A 21,799-nucleotide genomic window follows, 5' to 3' on the forward strand; every position below is an offset into this window, starting at 1 on the left:
TTCTAATGTAACGAAGTATAACAGTATTTCAGTGACCTAAAATACAATAGATAGAACATAAATTTGTCAATATACATCAATAATACCATCAAAAAGTTACTTAAGATCTTAGAGTATCAAACAAAATATATCAAACGCACGCTTTAAAAATGTAGTTCATGGATCTGATATCCTGTTGATCTCCTTCCTGGATCATAACATTAAAACAGAATCTTGGTCTCCAACAGAAAAAAAAATAACTTTAGGTCTCAATATTATCGTAAAAAGTTTGAAAATGTGTATCAGGACTCGCTCCGTTCTGAAAAAAGCCTTACACAGGGACTCTCCACTTCTATAAGGAACTGCATTTAAGTCGAGCCCCTGCTCTTCATTTCTCAAGAGCATTTCATTTCATTCCTGGCTATGTATCCACTGATCCAGACCCTGACCACAGATGTGACTTCTTGGCTTGACCTCAAACCTGCCTCATCACCACAGACTGCTTGGTGACCACTGGACCATTGACTGACTGGTTACCACTGTGGGACGTGTTCTCACTGTACTCATGGGACTGCACCCATTTTGGAGGTCATGAACCCCTGTGTGCTCTGCTGTCACTGACTCCTGCTTTCCCTTGCCTTGCAGAGCAGCCTGCCCTTGCTGCTACGTAGCAGCAGAGACTATTTTTACTAGTTTTGGTGACACTTGCTCTTAAGTGAATTTACAGATAATCCAAAATGACTGCTTTGAAAGTTAGGTGCTTCACTGGCATGGTAACTGGACAGATAACATATTACTACACAACAGAAGACTAGGGGAAATGGTGATCCCATACATCTCTGGAGAGAAGTAAGGAAGAACCTGTTCCTACTGTGCCAAGTGGTGGGGAAGGATATAGGTTGGCTTTTCATCATCACATTATCAAGGACCATTAATCTGTTTAATCTCTTTTTGGATGCCTTTCAAAAGCTACCAGTTACAACATAATTCGTCTCAATCTGAATATTTAATATAAAAGTGATAAAAACAATTAATTTAAGAAACATTAAAGAAAAAAAAGCATTCAGAAGCCAGAAGTTCCAGTACTAAAATTGGCTATTCAAATTAAACTGTATCTTCTTAATGTGTGTAATGGATAGTCTAGCATCATCACACACTTTGGATTTCTAATTCAATGCATAGGAACAGTTCTCTAGGATTCATTCCTATTTTTAAAGGAAAGGATTCTTCTGTCTGTTGGCCACCCACACATTTACCAGTGACTACAATAGCAGTACAGCGGATAACTTTCTATTTGGTGAAGTACAGGCGAATTATGTTGTTGTGAACCTCATTTTAGTTTCCTATTTTTTTGCCTTCCAAATTTACTTTCCTGAAGCAACTACCATGATTTGAACCACTAACTTCCACCTGAGATTTCCACCAACAAAAGTGTTTCATATGATTACAGCCTTCTGTTCCCTGCTCAAAGGAAAGAAAAAAGAAAAAGCAGCACACATGCAAAAGTGAATTAAAAAAAAAAACAATAACAAAATCCAAAATCAACTTGTATTCTCAGTTCCCACACTACTTTTTATAATTCATTTTATAATGAACAAAGGGGGAAGCTGCCTATCTTTTCTGTGTTACTGTGGACAGCAGGGAGAAAGCCAGCAAGAGTTTAGGGTACGCAGTTCATAGCTATTTCCCTCCATTTCAGAATATGCATCTCATTGAGATACAAGAACTTTGAAACAACTATTTCTCCGAGAATATAAATTTCTACAATAAAATGTTAAAAATCTCCATACAAACCACAGGACTTCTTTTTAACTGCAAATACAGGAGTGACAGATATTTCTGAGGGAAAAACAAAACAAAATTTTAACAGAGGTTGAAAATTTCAGTGTGAGGAAACCAAAAAGTTCTGAACTGCTGGCAAAACATAAGTAAGGCAGAAGAAAGTGTACTGCAATGAAGACTGACCTTTTGATGCAAATTTATATATAGCATCACATGCTTTGGCCAAAACTTCCTCTTCTGGAGAATCAAGCATTAGTACAACTGTTGCTGCTGCTTTGCTTTCAATCAGTAAAGGCTCAAACTAGGAAAAAAAACAAAAACAAAAAAAGGAAGAATAGTATGAATTTATATTGAGCCTTGCTGTCAGCTGCAGTAGACTTCCACACTTCATCAATAAATGGAAAATTTTAACTTTCAGTAACAATTTGAAATGCTTTCAAAAAGTAACAAAGAATAATTGACTTAATACAATCATCTTGTTTCATCTTGTATGAAGATTTGAGGAAAACCCTGGCAGTTCCCTGTACACCTTTTTGAAGGAAAAAGACTACACAATTCTGTTACACCTAAAAGAACATCCTACAGCTTCCAAATCTAATATGGGGAGACGTAAGATTTGATTACTCTGCGGCATTACTACTTAGTGGGAGTAATTAGAATTAAGTAAATTAAAATGACCCTTCCTGTGCCTTCATCAACTCGTTTCACTTGCTGACCACTAGCTTACCACAATCTTGCACACACTGAAGTAATTCCGTGATAATCCCTGATGAGCTTTGCATCAGAAATGATACAAAGCGTTCATTTCCAGTTCCGATTTCTCTCATACAGAAAAAAATCTTCCAAGCTGTGTGGTAAGATCAACACAGCTGAGGAACAGGATGCCATCCAGAAGGACTTACGGTAAGCAGTGGGCCCAGGAGAACCTCATGAAGTTCAACAAATCCAAGTGCAAGGTCTTGCATGTAGGTCAAGGCAATTCCTGCCACCAATACAAACTCGGTGATGATGGCTGTGATTGAGCACAGCCCAGCCAAAAAGGACTTGGGGGTACTGGTGGATGGCAAGCTGGACATGAGCCAGCAGTGTGCTCTCAGCCCACAAAGCCAACCATATCCTGGGCTGCAGCAAAAGAAGAGCAGCCAGCAGGGCGAGGGAGGTGATCAACCTTTCTACTCTGCACAGGTGAGACTTCACTTGCAGTAATGCATCCAGATGTGGAATCCTCAGTACAGGAGAGACATGGACCTGTTGGTGTGTGTCCACAGAAGGGCCACAGCAATGATCTGTGGAATGGAACACCTCCCCTGCAAGGACAGGCTGAAAGTACTGGGGCTGTTCAACCTGATGAAGAGAAGGCTGGGAGGTGACCCGATAGTGGCCTTTCAGTATCTACTGGGTGGCTGTAGGAAAGAAGCAAAAAGGTTCTTTAGCAGTGTCTGTGCTAACAGGACAGGAGGAAATGACTTCAGGCTTGAAGAGGGAAGATTCAGGTTGGTTCTAAGGTAAAAGTCTTTTACAGCCAGGGTGGTGAGGCACTGGAACAGGTTGCCCAGGACAGTGGTGGAAGCCCCATCTCTGGAGACACTAAAGACCAGGCTGAACCAGGCTTTGAGCACCTGATTTGACTCTGGATGTTCCCGTTCACTGCAGGGGAGTTAGATTAGATGAGACCTTTAAAGGTCCCTTCCAACTTTAAGGATTCTACGATTCTATGAAGTTCCATGTTTCCCTAATAATAAAAAGGTTATCTGGCTAATGTGCTTAATTGCACTCCCTAACCCCAAGCAGGTCTTGAAAATATGCAGATCTGTCCCTCTTCATGCTTGTTGTGACAAGGTGGAGGCACAGGAGAAGTTTTGGAAGTCATTAACTAAACCCAGATGAACACACGCCACCTCTCCAGTACAAGAGGAGGAAAATTGAGCACACACATATCTAGACTGAAATTTTGCTTTTAGATTTTTCATTAGCAGAAAACATTAGGACTATATCTAAACTCTTACTGCTTTATCAGGGTGGGTAAGCTTTACCAGCAAATTGGTACTGACATGGATATAGTTAAACATGTAGAGCAGAACCTTTTTCAATTAAAAAAAAAACAACAAAAAAACAGCTAAGAGGCCTAATAGGTCATACCTCTTTGATGCTAAATTCATGTCTGTTCAGCTTGGCTGAATACATATTACTTCTCTATGACCAACGAAGATATATTGTCAATATTTCTTACATATGTACAGAATATAAGCTTCTTGGGGCAGTTTTTTATTCTAGCAAGAGAATTTTTTTTTCCCAGATGCAATTTTCTATTCCCTTGCAGCTGCTCCACAAGGGTACAAGTCTGGTACAGCACTTCAAGGGCTGAAGTTATGAGAAGGATATTCACAAAACAATCTGCCACAGAGCAGAATCCTTGCCACACCTTGTATGCCCTTTTTCCACACACTGATGAAGATGTTCTCTATCTCTATTGATTGTAGGGCTTGGTTATTCTTCTATAAAGTAAAAATATAAATAATAAAAGAATAAGTTACAATATATATTTTCTACATTACAATTCAAAATAGATTCCTAATAGCTCTCCCAGGCAATTGCAGACAATTTAATTAGATTAAGCTCTGAATGAAAAGTGACATATAAAGAGGCAAAGTTAAATCCAACCCTGCAGAAACTTCATTGGCATCAGCAGGGCTGTGTCTGGCCAAACACTTGGTGATAGTATGAAACATTAATTTTTATTAAAGTTACTCTTTCAGGGAAACATAAATTAAACTCAAAGATTGATCTCAGATGAAGGTTAATAAGAAATGAAATACAAAGTAAGAGTTTTAAATCTCAGTTATTTACATTGATCTAATAATAAAATTATTACTATGTTGCTCCATTTTCTTTGCCTCTCACGTTCACAGGTAATTGTATAAACTACAATTCATTGATAAGTCCTAGGCTTTAACTGCAGGTTGGCATATAGGCAGAGTCGAACTGGTCTTGCATCTATACATTTGGATAGGTATTAGATTCATTCCTACTCTCTGAAAAATGTAACAGGCACCTTCCTATTAGACTCATTTTTGGACAGATCCCACCTTTTGAAAGATGTATTTATCTCCTTTTATTCTATTGTTTAATCGTGCTATTTTTCTAAAATATCCTTTAAAAGCTCTTTTTGAACTAAATGAACCAGTGTTCCATCATCCATTAGTAAAAGAGATGTGCTTTTTTTTCCTCGTCTTTAAACAGAATCTCCTGAGTTTCAGTTTGTACCTTTTGCCTTTCACCCTTTTAGAAGGCACCACTGAGAAGAGTGGGACTCTGAGTTTTTCATTCCCTTCCATCAGCTGTTTATACACATTGACAAGACTCCTCAGAGCCTTCCCTTAAGACTGAACAGTTGTAGCTCTCAGTCTCTCCTCAGAAGACAAACGCTTCAAGCCCTTCAGCATCTTTGTGGCCCTTTGCCAGATTTGTTCCAGTGAGTCCATGTGACTGTTGTACCAGATGAACCCCAAACTGGACACAGCACTCCAGATTTGATCTCACCAAAGTTGAGCGAAAGATAGCAGTCATGCCCCACAAGTTGCCGTGCCAATGTTGTCTACTGCACCCTACAGTGTTACTGGCCTTCTTTGCCACAAGTGCACATGTAGTGCATGGTCAACTTACTGCCCACCAAGTGCTTTTCTGCAAAGCCGCTTTGCAGCTGGTCATCTCTCAGTCTGTACAGGTTACTACTTTGCACCTCCCTTGAATGAACTTACTGAAATTCTTGTTTTCTCTATTCCTCTAATCTCTTGAGGACCCTTTGGATGGCAGCACAACCAATCGGTGCATCAGTCACTCCCAGCAATTTCATACTGTCTGTAAACTTGCTGCAAATGCACTCTGTCCTGTCACTCAAGTCACTAATGAAGAGGTTAACCTCTGGGGCACAACAGTAGTGACTGGTCTCTAGCTGGGCTTCATGCTGCTGATCACAACCCTCTGAGTTCAGCAGCCAGTTTTTAATTCACATCATTGTCTATTTATCTTGTCCATGCTTCATCAGTTTGTCTATGTTACGAAAGACAGCATTGAAAGGCTTACTAAAGTCAAGTCAAATTAATATTTAGGTATTGATGCCTCAAAAGGTGTTCCCATCCAGAGTTGACAGTACCACTTCTGTTCCTTCATACTTTGATTTTTAATATCAGTGTCACAAGTGAAGCTATTTTCAAAAATCCCCAGATAGCTACATCTTTCTTTTAGGGATAACGACTCAGTATTTTCTCTAGTGGCAACCTTAGGCTTTCTGTTAACGCAAGTGCTTTAACTGACGAATAAATAGCAGTATTGTCTAGAACAAACTTAAGATACTATCTACATAGGTTGCTCTGAAAGTAATACTTCCTACTTATTTTCATGGAAACTACATCAGATATAAAAAGCACAATAACACTACTTGATAAAGAAAATTTTCAACTACAAAACATTATTTTTCAACACAGACACCACCATTAGCTACATATGATCACCAGCAATAAACAAGAGTCTGCATGCTGTGCTTGTAAAAATCTTCACGGTTGACCAGAACATGGCTTGTCTTTCATGTCACTGCCACCATTGCTGAAATACAGCACCCTCCTACTCACCGTGCTAACATTCACTCTTGGGTCTCCATAAATCTTCAGCAAGCGTCAATGAATGTCAATGGGTGCAATTTTCTCCACATGGAGGAATTCAATTCCACACCTTTGCTTCATCCACACTACCACATCAGACATCATTTTGTCTGTCACATGGCAACAAAATGTAACAGGATACTGGTAGGAAGATTCAGCCTCTACTGCCATACCACCAACATCCACCTCTGACATTGTGGGCCAACATCATAAAATAGGAGGCACTACTTTTGGAGCAGCCTTCATGTATGAAAAGTTCTTACTGACCTATGCGAAAGCTAACATTTCTTCTGCCTAAAATATAGTCTGAGGTCATCCATAGCAAGAAGGACACCCAAATTATTGTTTTTCTGAGGACTGGGCTTCTCCAAGAACAGATAATAGCAAAAAGCAATATACAAAAGATGGAGAAAAAAGGGTTCTCAGGAGTACTCTCTGAAACATCTAATCAGTGGCTAGGCTAAGAGATGTATTTGCTACCTATTCCTAGAAATCTATACAAATTAGTTATCTACAGTATCATATATTCTCAGAGAATTACACATTGCCCTCTTACATAAACCTGTCCATATTTTCTCAAGGTTTCTTTTCTTGGACTTGACATTTCCGTAAGCAGCTTATCAATCAGAAAATAATAGCTAATATATCAGGTGTTTTGTCTGCATCTCATTTCCTGCCAGGTGAAATTTAAAGGTTTGAAATTTGATTTGACATGATCGGTGTCAACAATATTCTCATAGCTAGAAGATTTTCCTAGCTAACAGTAAAAACTAATCAAGGATCCATATTCATATTTAGTACTGTTTTGCCATGCAACATTCGGTTGTTTTTTCCCCGATAGTACTGCTAGAAGAGAGATGCTAGCCTGAAGTACAATAAGGGTAAGTGTCTAAGCCAAAAACCACAGATGCCATCTGGAGTTCACTCTTTCTAATGCTTTCCTTTTTAATGGTTTTACTAACCTTTTTTGTAAGTTTACTTTTTTCTTTCCCAATTGTTTAATATCTTTCCTAACATTATTCACAGTTGACTGTACTGGTAGAAGGCTGCACCATTCTTTTCTTCAGAAACTCTAAATGGTGGCTTCCAAATACAGGAGCTAAGGTCCTGTTTCTAATTGATTTTCTAGATAATTACTAAAGTAGTCCCTTTTTACTACTTTTGAAGGGAATAGCATATCTTTAGGCTCTAAACCCATTATTATGCCTTTCCATTTTTTTATTAGACTGAAAAGATATTTAGTTTAATTATTCAAGTCTGTTTCAGTTAGTCTTAGATATATGTATCTTTTTTCTGTCTCCTCGTTTTTTGGGTTAGTGTTAGGTCAATTTAACCCTTCATGTTAAAGTTTTAACTCAAGTCTCCATTCATAAGCATTTACAATTGATTGGAGCTTATGAATTACATTTGTAATATTAATCTATCCACAAAATAGTTGTGTGTATAATCAATGAATGTACAGATGTCATAATTATGAAAAATACCAGAGAGTTTGGCTAAGCAGGTTACTACACCAAAAAGAATAGATAGGATGCTTACCCACATCCCGGGCTCACTGCAAAACTCCAGAGGAAAGATCTCCAGAAGAGATCCTTTCCCACTGGCAGTCAGCTCTTAAACGGGTCTAGGAGAGGTGCAGCCAGGCTCCACCCCTTCAGGCAGCACAGGAGAATTGCCTTCACCTGTGCTCCCATGGCTGACTCAGTGCTCGCCTTAGCAATCAATCAGAGGTTCTGGCCATGATTCAGCAGTTCCCATGCATTGTGTAAGATCAGACAACTGCTAAACATCAGTGACATCATGGCTTTGAACATTTGAATTCAACCATAACGATTACTTTTACTGTATTGGTCAAAATTATGCTTAACTAGCGTTGACACTATGATGTAGTTTTTGCTGATTAACTTTGCTATGACATTTGAAAAAGCTTTCCAGTTCCATTACTCTCAGAAAGCCCTTTTTTTGTTTAAAAACAAACCAAACCACACATACTGAGCTTTGCCTTTAATTTTGTGCTCTTTCTGCAAATATCCAATGAAACAATTCTTCATTAATTAATTCAGTATCTGGTGCTGAATTTGTGTTTTGTTTGTTCAGTGTTTCAATCTTACTTCTTTCTGAATAAACCAGTAAGACTTATAAAACTTCTATACTTCAAATTTCTACCTCTTTTTGGGTCTCCCTGTACCTCACAGCTTCAGAGAAACCCTCAAAGTGTTAATTAGCTAGTGTCAGATCTTTAATCTCCAGTTTTTTGGGGAAAAAAGTAGTCATATACCATCGTTATTCCATATTTGGCTTCAACTCCAAGTACTTCTTACTGTGCCACTTTTCAATGATACAAAAAAAAAAAACCAACAACCCTGAACTACTCCTAGAGATCATATACCTTTGCAAGAGATCCAGAATATATGCTATATATATTCAAAATATCTGTAAAACTCTTGTATTCAGTTTAAAACAAAAAGCCCTGCAGATTCATCTAGGCTTTTAACTCTTTCATCCTTGGGAATGCTTCCACAATTCAAGAGAAGCAGATTTCAGGTCTCTCCTACCTTCTTTTGATTTTTACAAATGGAAAACTAATACTGCTCCTCAAATATAAAGAAGCCTGGATTGTTTCATATATTACTACTTGCAAAGCCTGCCAAAGACAACAATCTCCTCAAAGAACTACACATGCCCAGTCAGTTTGGTTTGTATGCTGTCCAAAAAAAGCAGAAACAGAATTATCTTTAAAAGACATATTTAGAATAACGTGGGCAAGCTAGGAGAGTAAGGAACTACGTAAGGATGGTAGAGCTGAGCCTATAATTGTGCAATGTTTATTTTATAGCACACTGTAGTTTATATACTTACCACATCCTTGGGTGGAGGCTCTACTTCCTTCCTCACTTTTTTACCCATTCTAAAAACAAAAACACAAAAATGAAAAATAAAAAACAGACAAACTCTCCTCTGCTTCACGAATCAGTTTACCAGTGCTTTAGGAAAACTTGTAAGACTGACTTTTGCATTTATTTGACCCATCTAATCAATTGGGAGAATTCATTGACACCATAATTTCTGTACAGAAAGCTATCCCTTCAAGCAGCAATGTTTCATTTGTGCAATGCAACAAACTTTCTAACACTTGAACACATTCGTTAAAAACGTATCTATCAAAAAACCACTTAGCTAAAAGGAAAGATGCAAGACTTCCCAGGCTCAAGCTTCACGTGGTACAGATAAGCAAGACACGCACTTTCGTAAGTCAGTTTTGACTGCACCTATAAACCACACAAGAACAGGCTATTTCCCTATGTTTGCCTATACATTATCTGTTGGCCAACATTCTGTACAGCTGTAGAATGAACAAATGAGTCCTACCTTGAGAAAGGATTTCAAATTCAAATTCTCTGTCCATATTTAACAGAGGACAAAAATCAGGTCTGTGGGCACAAAGGTACAGTTTTGCATGGTATAATTTTCACTGATTTTAAAACAATTTTTTTAAAAAATATTACACCAGGTTCTGTCTTCTGCTTTTTTCATACTAGCACACGTGCAAGTGAACCTGGAAGACCTTCTCAGCTGCATCTAATAGCAGCTTCTGAAGCATATGGATGTAATAACCCCATGTAGACCTAATTTCACGTGGCTTGCAAAACTTCATCTGAGAGCCCTCCAGTTAAGCCACAGGCAAAAAGTAAAGCACAACACGACCCTCTAGCATTAACACTGCAGAGAACACAGCCCCAGTTACCCCAAACTTAGGTTTGTTCTAACACTGTATGTTTAATCAATGGATATACAGATGGTGTGTGTGTGTGTATATATCTATATCTATATCTAGGAGCTTGGCTAATATAATTTATATTGAAGGAAATGAGAGAAAGTCACTCACCCTGTCCTGGGCTCACGAGATGAACTCCTGATGGAGCAGATCTCCAGAGAAATCCTTCCCCACTGGCAGTCAGCTCTTAAATGGGTCTAGGAGAGGTGCAGCCAAGCTCCACCCCTTCCTGCAGCGCAGGAGAATTGCCTTCACCTGTGCTCCCGTGGCTGACTCAGTGCTCGCCTCAGGTGATCAATCAAAGGTTCAGGCCGTGAATCAGCAGCCCCATACAACCATATAAAAGCAAAATGTGCACTCTTAATATTCCTTAAAAACAACTTGGTAGTTCTCAAGTGGAAAGCAACTATCACCTGTAGCCAGTCCTAGCCTGACAGCTTCTTGCAGTGCAACAAGAGATAATTCTCTAGCACAACAAGATCCGTAGCTTGGCTGATTACAAAAGTCAGGGCTACGGTTTATTGTGGTTCCTGAAACTCTGGAGCTCTTCTTGAATCCTCTGAACTTTTTCAGGTGCTGGTCCTCTACTGGCCTCCCAAACAAACTACAGCACAACAGTAGTGAATCCAGCTGATAAGCACATCCTAAACACAGATCTGAAGTTTAAAACTTTGTAGGCAGGTCACTAATTGTAGCCTTGAGAGGAAGACTCATAACACCGGAGATTTTTCAGTTCCAATTTACTTCACCCTTGCGCACCTATACACGCACAAGTATATGAACACACAGACACAGAAGAATTCAGTGTTTCAAAACTGCAGTTTTGGCTAGGGACCAATTAACATACAAGAGAAAGTGTTGTGCAACTAATGTTCACAGATTCACATATCGTACATATTCTAACACTGTGAATGACCAAAGCTTTTAGCAGCATTTCTTTATGCTTTATAAGTGCATCCAACTTCCAAGGATATTTTTAAGGAATTTTTGTGTTGCTCCCCATGCTCAGAAGCATTTTGTTCCTCAGTAATACTGAAAAGGGAGTATCATATGCAGCAACAAGCACAGGGAACTGGATAATTACATTACCATGGATTATGCCTTTCAGTCTATTTCTCTACTGCAGTTACTGTGCTGGATTTCAGTACACTCTGCCATCAACTATTGCTGTGCTTGGTCCCCATAAAGCTCTTTGTATTCTGCCTTTAGTGAGACAATGACTGCTATGACACATACAGTAGTCTAGAATACATTAAACGCTAGAAATGCATCTTCTGTATTGAATACATATACTTAAAGGTTACTAAGTCAACTTCTCTCTATAACTGCGTATAGAATGCACATCATTGACTCAGTTTATTATTCTAAAGATTTTTAAATCCAGACAAAATTTTTAGTGGGATTTGTATTTTTAATGCGATTAAATGTTGGGTTTATGTTACCTGAAAATGTTTTAAAAACCTAAAACTCTATTCACATCTGATTAAATGTAGTTAATTAAATCTTTATGACAAATAATATTCTTATTTGAGTAGTGCTCTATACTTTATGTTCTTTAAGTTACTAGGAGTGCAGTTTTTCACGTGTCTTAAGATGAAAGGGTTGAACATTTAAATCATATAGAGCTAGAGGTAATAAAGGACTCTGACTGAACAGTTGTAGCCAGTGTACAGCTGAGCAGTCCATGGAGCTACCATTCAGTGCTACTTCCCATCCTTCACCTGGAATGTACTGATTTCAGTGCCAGATAAACAGCCCTGTTTTACTCTGCTCCCAGCCCTCCTCAGGGCAGTGATACGATCAGATGCTGTTTCCCAGCCATTAAGGCAGACATGAGGTCTAACTACATCTTCTTTCCAAAATGACAGTCCCCAAAACTCTCTCACTGCCCTGTTTCACTCCAAATTTCAGAAGAGCCTCCAGTTTTTTGCAGGACCAGAACTAAATTAGGCATCGGTACTTAAGCTAGTCACTCTTCTTAATAATGGATGGAGATCTAGCCAGTACGTCCAACAGCCGTTAGGGCAGACCATCCTAAAGTAGGTGTCTAAAATTGGTCAGGTGAATCACACCTTCCAAAATGACCGTTTTTTCCTCTGACCAAAATTGAAACCTAGATTTGCTAGCTCACATATTGACATTTATGCTGCTGACAATTCAAATGAGTGAGATAAATATTTCACCCTGTTTCTCCACATGAATCCAAATGCCGGTCTAGGCCTGGTTGATGCTATCACAGTAGACTGTGTACAAGCAGAACTAGGCACATGACATAACACAACTGCCTTGTTTTGTTAAACGTGGCTGAAGGAACAGTTTCTGGTAACATCTCTGTGACTAGAACATTTTACCCATAAGTGGAAAATGATTCAAAGGAAGGTCATAAACGTGGACTTTTTAGTTCAAAAGTTGAACCCTCAGACCTTCTGGCTGTTGCATGATGACCTGGCATCTCTGCCACTTTAAACAAAATAAGGAAAAGTTACTCCATTTTTTGTAAGATTTCTTGCAGAAGCCCACCCAGTAGAGCAGACTTTAAGTATCCAATCTTCAGATAATGATGACCATTATTCCTCTGCTTACTTCCTTTCATTAGTTTACTCTAGGAACTTCCCTGCTAGCATGAATTACTTCCTACACCACAAATCTAAGGTAGCCACCTATTTCTAGTCACTATACCAAGATAAATAAATTAGGCTTCCAAGACATTGAGCACTGCTGCTTTTAACTACATATGACTGCTTCATTGGATTACAGAATCTTAGAATCACAGAAACACCAAGGTTGAAAAGACCTACAAGACCATCCAGTCCAACCATCCACCAATCATCAGTAGTGCTCACTAACCATGTCCCTCAACACAAAACCCAAACTTGCCTTGAACACCTCCAGGGTCGGTAATTCCACCACCTCCCTGGGCAGCCCATTCCAGTGCCTGACCACTCCTTCAGAGAACTAGTATTTCCTAATGTGATTAACCAAGTTCTTCGACAACTTATTTCCTAAAAAAAACAAACCAAACAAAACAAACAAAAAAACAAAAAAACAAAAACCAAACAACACCAAAGAATACAACAAAAGTATCACTGGACTCTCATCTTGTTTTCCATCAATACACTTGTTCACCAGTTCACAGAAGTTGTTGAGTTACTTTAATCACCAGATTACGGATTAGTTGATTAGTATCAATAAAAAGGTAAAGTAATTAATAAAAGATTTTATAACATAGATAGATTTATAACACTTTGAAATATGAGAAAAGTCTTACGGTGGTTGTACTGGTCAAAATATTTAAATTCTATAAACACTTCCTTTACTGCATGGGGTACATACTGACACTGTCAGAGTCCTGCTGCATACAAGTAGAGGTCATATTATTTTGTGATTTTTAAGTCAAACAAAGCATTTACAAAACATTACACGATCCATTTGCATCTTCTGCCTTCTAAAATCTTAAATAACTGACACCTAAGACCTGACACACAGTGAACACTAGGAAGATATGAGAAGTACAATACTAATTTCAAGACATAGACAGCTGTGGAACCAATCTCTTTTGTCAAGGAAGCAAGGGCTTCTTTCCCTTCTGAAAGCAACTACTCCCACGGAACAGCAGAGCAAAGAAGGATTTAAGAATAGTTTCCAATTAGTTACTTATTATGTGATCTATTTTGGGATTTGACAGACTCATGCTCTAAGAAAGTCTGAAGCTGCATTACTACTATCTGTGCATGGCATGGCCAAGATCGGCAGGGCCTCGGGGTCCATCTGGCCCAAAACCCTGCTGGAGCTGGGCCACCCAGGGCAGAATGCTCAGGCTTGTGCCCAGCCAGCTCCTGAGGAGGAGAGCCCACAGCCTCTATGGGCAGCCCGTGCCAGTGCTCTGCCACCCACACAGCACAGAAGTACTTCCTGATGTTCAAACAGAACACCTTCTATTCCAGATTGTGTCCACTGTCTCTTGTTCTGACATTGGGCACCACTAAAAAGAGCCTGAATGTGACTTGTTTGCACCCTCCCTTTGGGTATTAATAGACACTGATAAGATCTTCCCTGGCTTTTTCCCCAGTTTTTGTTTTCAACACTTGCTTTTTCTCCAAATCATAGAAGCCTTAACATCTCCCTTTAGGAGGTAGAACAGAATGTCTAGTTTTGCACTCCTGCAAGTACTGTCACATCTCCTTCTTCCTATTTATCCTATTCCTCTCAGCCAGAAGAAAGGAAAAGAATTGAAGAGAGATACCAGGCCTGTCAGCCTCAGACAAACAGTACTGCCTGGTTTTGTGTTGTCCAAGAACCACACTTGCTGTTTTCTGAAGCTTAACTGCTTGGTTTCTGGTAAGAGGTGCACTAAGGAGTATTTCCCTCCTGTTGTGATTCTAAGCTGAAGAGGCACAATGTATCATCAATTTGTATAGTGTAGGAGACAGTGCATGAATGTGCATAAAATGAAGTAACAGGAATTAACAAACATGAGAGCAAATCGCAAAGCAACTGACAGGACTCAGAGCAAACTACACTGGTAAGAAGTTTTCCATGGTAGATCAGTCTGCTACTTCCAGATACATATCTGATAAATGCATGAAATCAATCCCAAAAGTCAGTTTTCCTCCATCTGTTAAGGGTTTTTATTTCCCCAAAGTAAAATGTTTAGACAACAAGTTGGCATGCTCTTTCTAACAATAGTTAGAAAGTTTTTAGTGACCACATAAATGTTTAAACCCTCTACTCTTCATTCTATGGCACACTGTGGCACAGGCCCAATCATCGAGTGTACTTCAAGCAACTACTCCTCAGACTTAAAAAATATGCCAACAGGTTAAATGTGTTACTCAATTCAATACAACATTCCCACATTCTTGCAGTACAAATTTAGTTAAAAGATGCCCTGCCTTGATCTTCTCTCTACTTTCTTTTATGGTTCCCTGTACATTCTGATTTATCACCTTTCAAAGCTGTCTTAATTATTCTTTCCATATAGCTTTTCCAGACGTATTTGTTTCTTGTCCCAGAGCCCCTCTGACTGTTAAATCTTTCTTTCTCAGATATGATTAACCTAATCTGGAATACCACAATCAATTCTAGAACACTACTGATTTATTACAGTGACATTATGCCTTTTTTGAGGATTAATTATTACCCAATTTCGTCAGTGAAGATTTTCACTAAGCTATCCACATATGGTAAACAGGTCATTCCTTCAAGAGATTATAGTTAATTCAGGTTTACTACTGAAAAGTGCATTGTTCCAAATATTCCTGCCTGTGTAAATTACATTCCATGTATCAACAACTAATTTCATCTGTTGCAGTGTTCTCAGCTCACCTAACTGCAGAATAGCTCTCAGACATTTCCAGCAATCATCTTAATTAACAGAAACTATCTTATCTCAGTAGAAAATTTTGATTTCTCCATGTTATTGCTCATTTCCAAGTTATAATGAACATATTAAGTAATATCAAACCTGGGGTCTATCCTTGGAGAATCCAAGCTGTGACAACTCCTATGAAGGAGATTTTTAGAAATTATGTGTGTGATTTTAAATGTCTCGCTGAGACTCAGTGAAATCCCTCATCCCCTGAGAAACTAAGAGAAACTTCTCTGTCTAAGAAAAATTGACTTAATCTAAAAAAAAAAAAAAAGAAAAAAAAAGAAAAAAGAGACAGAGGAGAAAGAGAGAGGTTACCATTTTCTGAACAATGATAGCTGGATATTCCTCATGTAGAAGTCAAAGAGGTCTGCCTTAGGAAGAAATACATCTTAAAAATAAGTAAAAATTAAATTCACTCAAGATTTTAAGCAGCTGTACCAATGCACATGTCTTAAAATGAATGTTTCCCTCTGCCAGTTTCATAGGGACATTATAGAGCTGAAAGCAGCAATCTAAATGATTGGATTCAATCCTGCCTGCCACATGTACCACATCACATTAATCCCACCAGAAAACTCCAATGCTATAACTAAAAAAAAAAAAAAAAAAAAAAGTGGGTATTTTGTTCCCATTCCTCTCACTAAAAAGCTGCTGCACAAGTTATTGTTCAAACAACTACAGATATTTTTTTTGGTTTTTTTTTAGTATAGTTTACTGTGTATCTGTGTTGTGTTCAAGCTTTTGTCCATTTCTCACTTTCCTAGCATATGACAAAATATTTTAGATTACTAAATATTTATAGTACACAGTATACATTTACTATGTTCTATACATCCTATATAGTCCTAAATAATTTTACTACATATCATATATTACCTATAGTCTACTCATACTACGTACTATAACATTTATATGCAGTACAAACAATATATATTTAAAGATGACAAACATAACTCTATTCTACCTTCATTTGGTCAGGTTAAAGAGCTCTTCTAACATCCTCCAAAACACCCAATTCTTTATTACCCACATCATTCTTGCAAGTCTTTTCATAGAATCATTTGAGTTGGAAGAGCCAACTTGAAGATCACCTGGCCCAACTCGCCTGCAATGAACAGGGACACCTACACTAGATCAGATGCTCAGAGCCCCATCCAGCCTGACTTTGGGTGTCTCCAGGGATGGGGCATCCACAACCTCCCTGGGCAACCTGTGCCAGTGCCTCACCACTCTTATCGTAAAAAAACTTCTTCTTCATATCCAATCTAAATCTCCCCTCTTTTAATTATGAAATTCTTCCCAGATTTATTTTAACTGAAATTTTTGAAAGCACAGCTGACCTCAGCTGAACACACCCGAGATGAAGCCTCTCCTGTCTTGTACAAAATTGTACTTGCACTTCCCTGCATGCATTGGAAGCATCTCAACTGTTCATTAGTGCACTTGTGAGCTTTAAGTTTAGAAGGATAGAGTATTATTTAATTTTAAATCTCACTAATTAGCCTGTAATATTTTAATAGGGGGTAAAAGAAAAGGTCTATTACAGCTTAAGGTAGAAGTACACACAGTAGGTTTGCAGACAGCAGTATGAGCTGTAAGGATTCAGAGGCCCATCTTGGCATTCACCATAGCAGCAGAACATGAGCTAATCAGAAAATGGCAGCAGCGATAAAAATCCTAAACATTCTGGTATTTCCATCAGCAAAGGTGAGAAAGCTTGCTCACAGCCAACAAATATCAGAAAGCAGCTGTGCTTACCTTCCACTGGTTAAGATAATACAGCATTGAAAGTGTTATATAGATGATAATTCCAATCAGCAATAAGGTTACAAGAGTTCTCTCACACCAGTGATGCTCCTCTGTGAGCAAACCCACGCTGGGTCTTGGAGGTCCTGCCTGCAGATACATCCCATACCTCTGAAGCATCATCGAACAGGCTGAGATTTTCTCCCTAACTACTTGTTAGTGTTCTTTTGGGTAAATCTTCCGTATGTGAAGTTTTATTCTACATTTTTTCCCCTCTCACTTACTGTCCATGCTATTTCAGGCCTCATACCTGTCACGTTACTGTTTCAGAGGAATTCTACACAAGTTCTATAGCTATATAAGCCCTACAGCTCCATTGTAAATCCTGTAACAGCGCCCGCTTTCCTTCCAGGAGAGGTGCTGCCCAAGCAGGCACTGAGCTGCCGGTTTCGGCTGTGGCTGAAGGAAACTTTAACCTACGTTCTCAAGCTGAAAACTAACCCAGGGCTTTGGTGTTTTTAAAACTCTGTCCCGTAACTTCTGAAGGCTCCCGGCCGTGTCGGGGCGGGCACGAACCAGGCTGCCGCCCGGAGCTCCGCACTCAGCTGCCCCCAACGGCGGCCTCAGCGCACGACGCGGCCGGGCCGAAACCTCCCCCGTTACTGTTCCGACTTTAAGACTTTCATCGCTACTTCCACAAACGCGTTATTTCTGCTTACTTGGAGCTGAAGACGCCCGAGCCTTAGCGGGCCGTTTTCCGCCGCTCCGCCCTTCTGCCCTCGGGCGCCCCGGCCCCTCGCACCGCCCGGGGGCGATCGCGCCGCAGCGGCCCGCGCCGCTGTTTCCCCGTTGCTAGGAGATGGCTGCGGCGCATGCGCGCTGCGGCGGGCGGGAAGGCGGGACGGCCGCTGAGGAGGCTGATGGCGCCTCCCGCTTCGTGTCTGCCCGTTCGACCGCTCCAGGTTGTCGGTGGACAGCAAGTGGAAATGGGCGAATATAATTCTTTTTAGAACTAAAAATTAGGTAATCACATGTAAAGAAATTACAGCCGCTATTAACTCCCTTCTGGGATTTATTTTTGTTACAAATATCATTGCTTTCTCCCCGATTTTTTTTTATGATGTTGCTCTGCAAGGGTAAACTCAGTTTTGTTATTACAAGCTGTATCAATCTGTAGAGATCTTAGCACAAATAGGTCCAGGCCTATTTGTTTATTGGTTTATACTGTAATAAAAATGACTATGGTCATAACAGAAGAGTAAGTGGATCGTTTTCAGACGTAGAGAAGCACTTTGTGTGATGACACTTCATCCACTTCTAGCATCACCACTCCCCCTGAAAATGTATCAAGACCGATCAGCACCGCCACTGGAAAGCAAGTGAGAACCTTTCATACTTGACCTGGGTCTAGCAGACAGAAGCAATCACACTGAACTGCATGATTTCTGTCTGAAATTGGCCTGGAAAGTGGCTGGTCTCCATGTGAGAGGTGCTGAATGATTGTTTTTGCGTTGATTTTTTATTTTTCTTCCTTCACTTACTGAACTGCCTGTATCTGCACCCACAAATTCCTTCTTGCTCTTGCTTTTCCAATGCATTCTCCCATCCCACTGGCAGTAGGTAATAAGCAAGGAGCTGGTGGATGCTTAGTTACTATCTGGGATGAGCTAGCCAGAAACAAAAAGGTCTCCATGACGATAGCTTCTGTTATCTTCAGTGGTGGTAATTTTTATGATCAGAATTATATTTGAAACAGCCAGTCTCCCTACTTAGTTGTATCTTTTCTTTATTTCCATATGAACAGTCAAATAAACAATAATTGTTAACGAAGAATGTGAAAGAAGAGGGTTCTGATAATGAGGTCCATGATCACAATTTCAAGGCAGTCCTGGAACAACATGTTCAGTTACTTGAAGGTTAAAGATTCTCATGCTCATAACCAGCACCATCTCACAAAAGTTATGAATGTGCATCTGTATTGTGAAGTAGACTGGCATACAGGCAGTAAGGAGCAAGGACAACAGCAGATGACCTGGAGAAAGATGAGCACGCTTCTCTCTTGCCCAGATGTTATTCATGCCATGATTACATGCCTAGCCTTCAGCAGCCAGAAGCACCTCCAGGAGTGTGTGTTTGTGTGGCAGTTTGAGCACATGCCAGGTGAGATTTGAGCACATCCCTTCCGTGTTCCTCAGTCCATTGTCATTTTCTGTTTGGTTGTGTGGCTGGAAAGTAAGCACTATGAGCACACGTGGGCACTTACCTGCTCCATAGTCTAAATAAATGGGTTATCTTTTGTCTTTGTTTTTATGTTTGCCATGGGTAGAGACAGTCAAGCACCGTGACAGCCATATAAATGCAGGATTTTTTTTATTGTGCTTTGTCATAATCACACAGATAGATCAAGAAAAAAATGATTTTTAATTTATTTTTGTGAAAATAGTCCAACGCTGTCATTAAGTAACAACATTCTAATGAGGAAGCAAAGGAAGGGGACTAATGAGAATCGTTACAACATGCCATGAGGGTTTATAACTGAAAAATATTCATGAATGATAGAAATATTTTATTGAAATATAATTTATAATAACACAAAAATATATACAAAACATATTATTGCATTAAAGTTTGGAGATTATGAAATTAAAGAGCTTTCTAGAGATTAAATATCTAATAGACTGAATAAGGACTTTATTAACTACACATTTTAATGAAATTTCTTCTGATGATTTAGCTTATGACAAAGCCACTATAAAGGAACTATGAAGGAACAGGGCCAAATGTCCTATCAATTTGATGAAATTAAGGCTTTTGCAAAAATAAATCAAGTGTGGATTAAAAACATATTTGAAAGAATATCTTGAAGCAACATTTTTAATTTTTAATTTCATAAGGGTTTGAACACATAAGCTATTGCGAAATCCAAGTATTTGTTGAGTGTGTTAGAAATTTGCATGTCGAGGTGTTTCAAATGATCTTCCTAGTGTTACTGAAAGCACCACTGGGGGAGTCATTTCTCATTTCCTGAAACATCAGAAGTGGAATTATTGTTAGCTGGATTGCTTGTCTGGAATAATTCTTCTTTTCCATTAAAAAAAAAAAATTGGTCATAATTTATGCTTTAAGAAATACCTGATAACATATGGTACAAAAAAACCTTGTCATATAACTTGTTTTATATCAGTCTCAGAAGACAGTTAAAAGGAACTTTCCTTTTCTGACAAGAAGCAGCTGGCTTTTGGAGTAATGATTTACAGTGTATCTACTTTGCATTTCAGTTTGGTATATTACTTCAACATTAAAATACCTGATATCAGTGTCAATTGACCTCTTTGGGGGGGGCGGGGAGGGAGAAGGGAAATCAACACAGTGAACTTTCATTCTTTTGGCTTGCAAGTGGGCTTTTCTCCAGGCACCCTTCCTTCACCAGGTATGGACTGGGAATACTGAAAAATGTCCTGCCTTTGTAGTAGTATTCTCTAGTAGGCTTGCCTTCTACACCACATTAAAGCTAAATTAATAGGTGATTATTTCTTGTGAATGTATTAGTCCTAGTTTTGAAATGACAAAGTGCTTAGAACTTTCATTTAGAAACTGCACCTAGATCTGGGAACTGCCTGGATCTGATTGCTTGATAATGGTGTGTCACACTGTTGTACTTCTGCATCTGTATTTAATGTCTTCAGAGACGCATGGAAAGGAGCAGATGGTGCAGCAGTGCAAGTTTTAAGCCTGGAACAGAGATCTCAGCTCTGCCATAGGCTTCCTGCATAACCCTGAACAAGATGATAAAATGAAACTGATTTTGTTGTTTAACTGACATGACTAACTAACTTAGAAAATACCTCAATATTTCTGTATTTGAATTTGTGCCTGTGAGGCATGACACTTTGGAAGCCCCTATCATAAAAAGTGTTTTTTGCTGAAGTTCATTTATGTCCTCAGGTACTGCTGCTGAAACATTGCTGAAGCAATGCAAAATTAGGCAGGGTATCCCTAGGTGGTATCTGGTGAATCAGGAGGTGACATGCTTGTTTCTTAGGGCACAGGTATCTTAAGAAAATGACATTGCGTTTTAAATTACCTTGCTATTATACTTCTGTTTTTTTAAAAACAAGTATGTTAGCTAACATAGATGGAAATAAAGACCTATGTTTGTTGCTGAACGTGGTATTTGAAAACTGTGCATATTGGCAGAGATGTTAAGGGGTGAATGTAGGGAATGATTGAAGGAAGGGATGACTGAAGGAATCACCTTTTTCACCATCTATCTAACACAACGCATACTTCTGGCTAGATATTTTCACACAGCATGTCAGCAAATGTATTTAAAGCATATCTTGCTTTCTCAAGAGATACATCCTTCAAAAATTGAACACTTTGTAGTGTCCTCAGGACAAATTATGCTGTTTCATTTCCATTCTTATAGCAGCACTGTTCCTGGTAAGCCTTGCCAAAGGAATGACAGCTCTGTCCTTATTTTGGCTT

At 39.1% G+C, this 21,799-nt stretch overlaps 1 protein-coding gene across 5 annotated transcripts in view; it reads right to left on the minus strand.

Annotated features, from left to right (window-relative positions):
- ARMC3 (armadillo repeat containing 3) overlaps positions 1-18,181 on the minus strand; it is a 78,307-nt gene extending 60,126 nt beyond the window's left edge. For 2 of the 5 annotated variants that reach the window (XM_085227271.1, XM_085227270.1), the window contains exons 1-3: positions 18,031-18,181; positions 9,279-9,327; positions 1,945-2,062 (exon numbers count right to left, since the gene is read on the minus strand). In XM_085227271.1, the coding sequence (XP_085083397.1) occupies positions 1,945-2,062; positions 9,279-9,326 (166 nt within the window). In that variant the 5' untranslated portion in view covers position 9,327; positions 18,031-18,181. Of the gene's footprint in view, positions 1-1,944; positions 2,063-2,663; positions 2,853-4,183; positions 4,257-9,278; positions 9,328-18,030 lie in introns of those variants that run through there. The other 3 variants (XM_085227269.1, XM_085227268.1, XM_085227272.1) reach the window with 2 other exon arrangements.
- Positions 18,182-21,799: the final 3,618 nt, after the last annotated feature.

The sequence above is a fragment of the Meleagris gallopavo genome, chromosome 6 (assembly GCF_905368555.1).
Source record: "Meleagris gallopavo chromosome 6, MGAL_WU_HG_1.1, whole genome shotgun sequence".
NCBI lineage: Eukaryota > Metazoa > Chordata > Aves > Galliformes > Phasianidae > Meleagris > Meleagris gallopavo.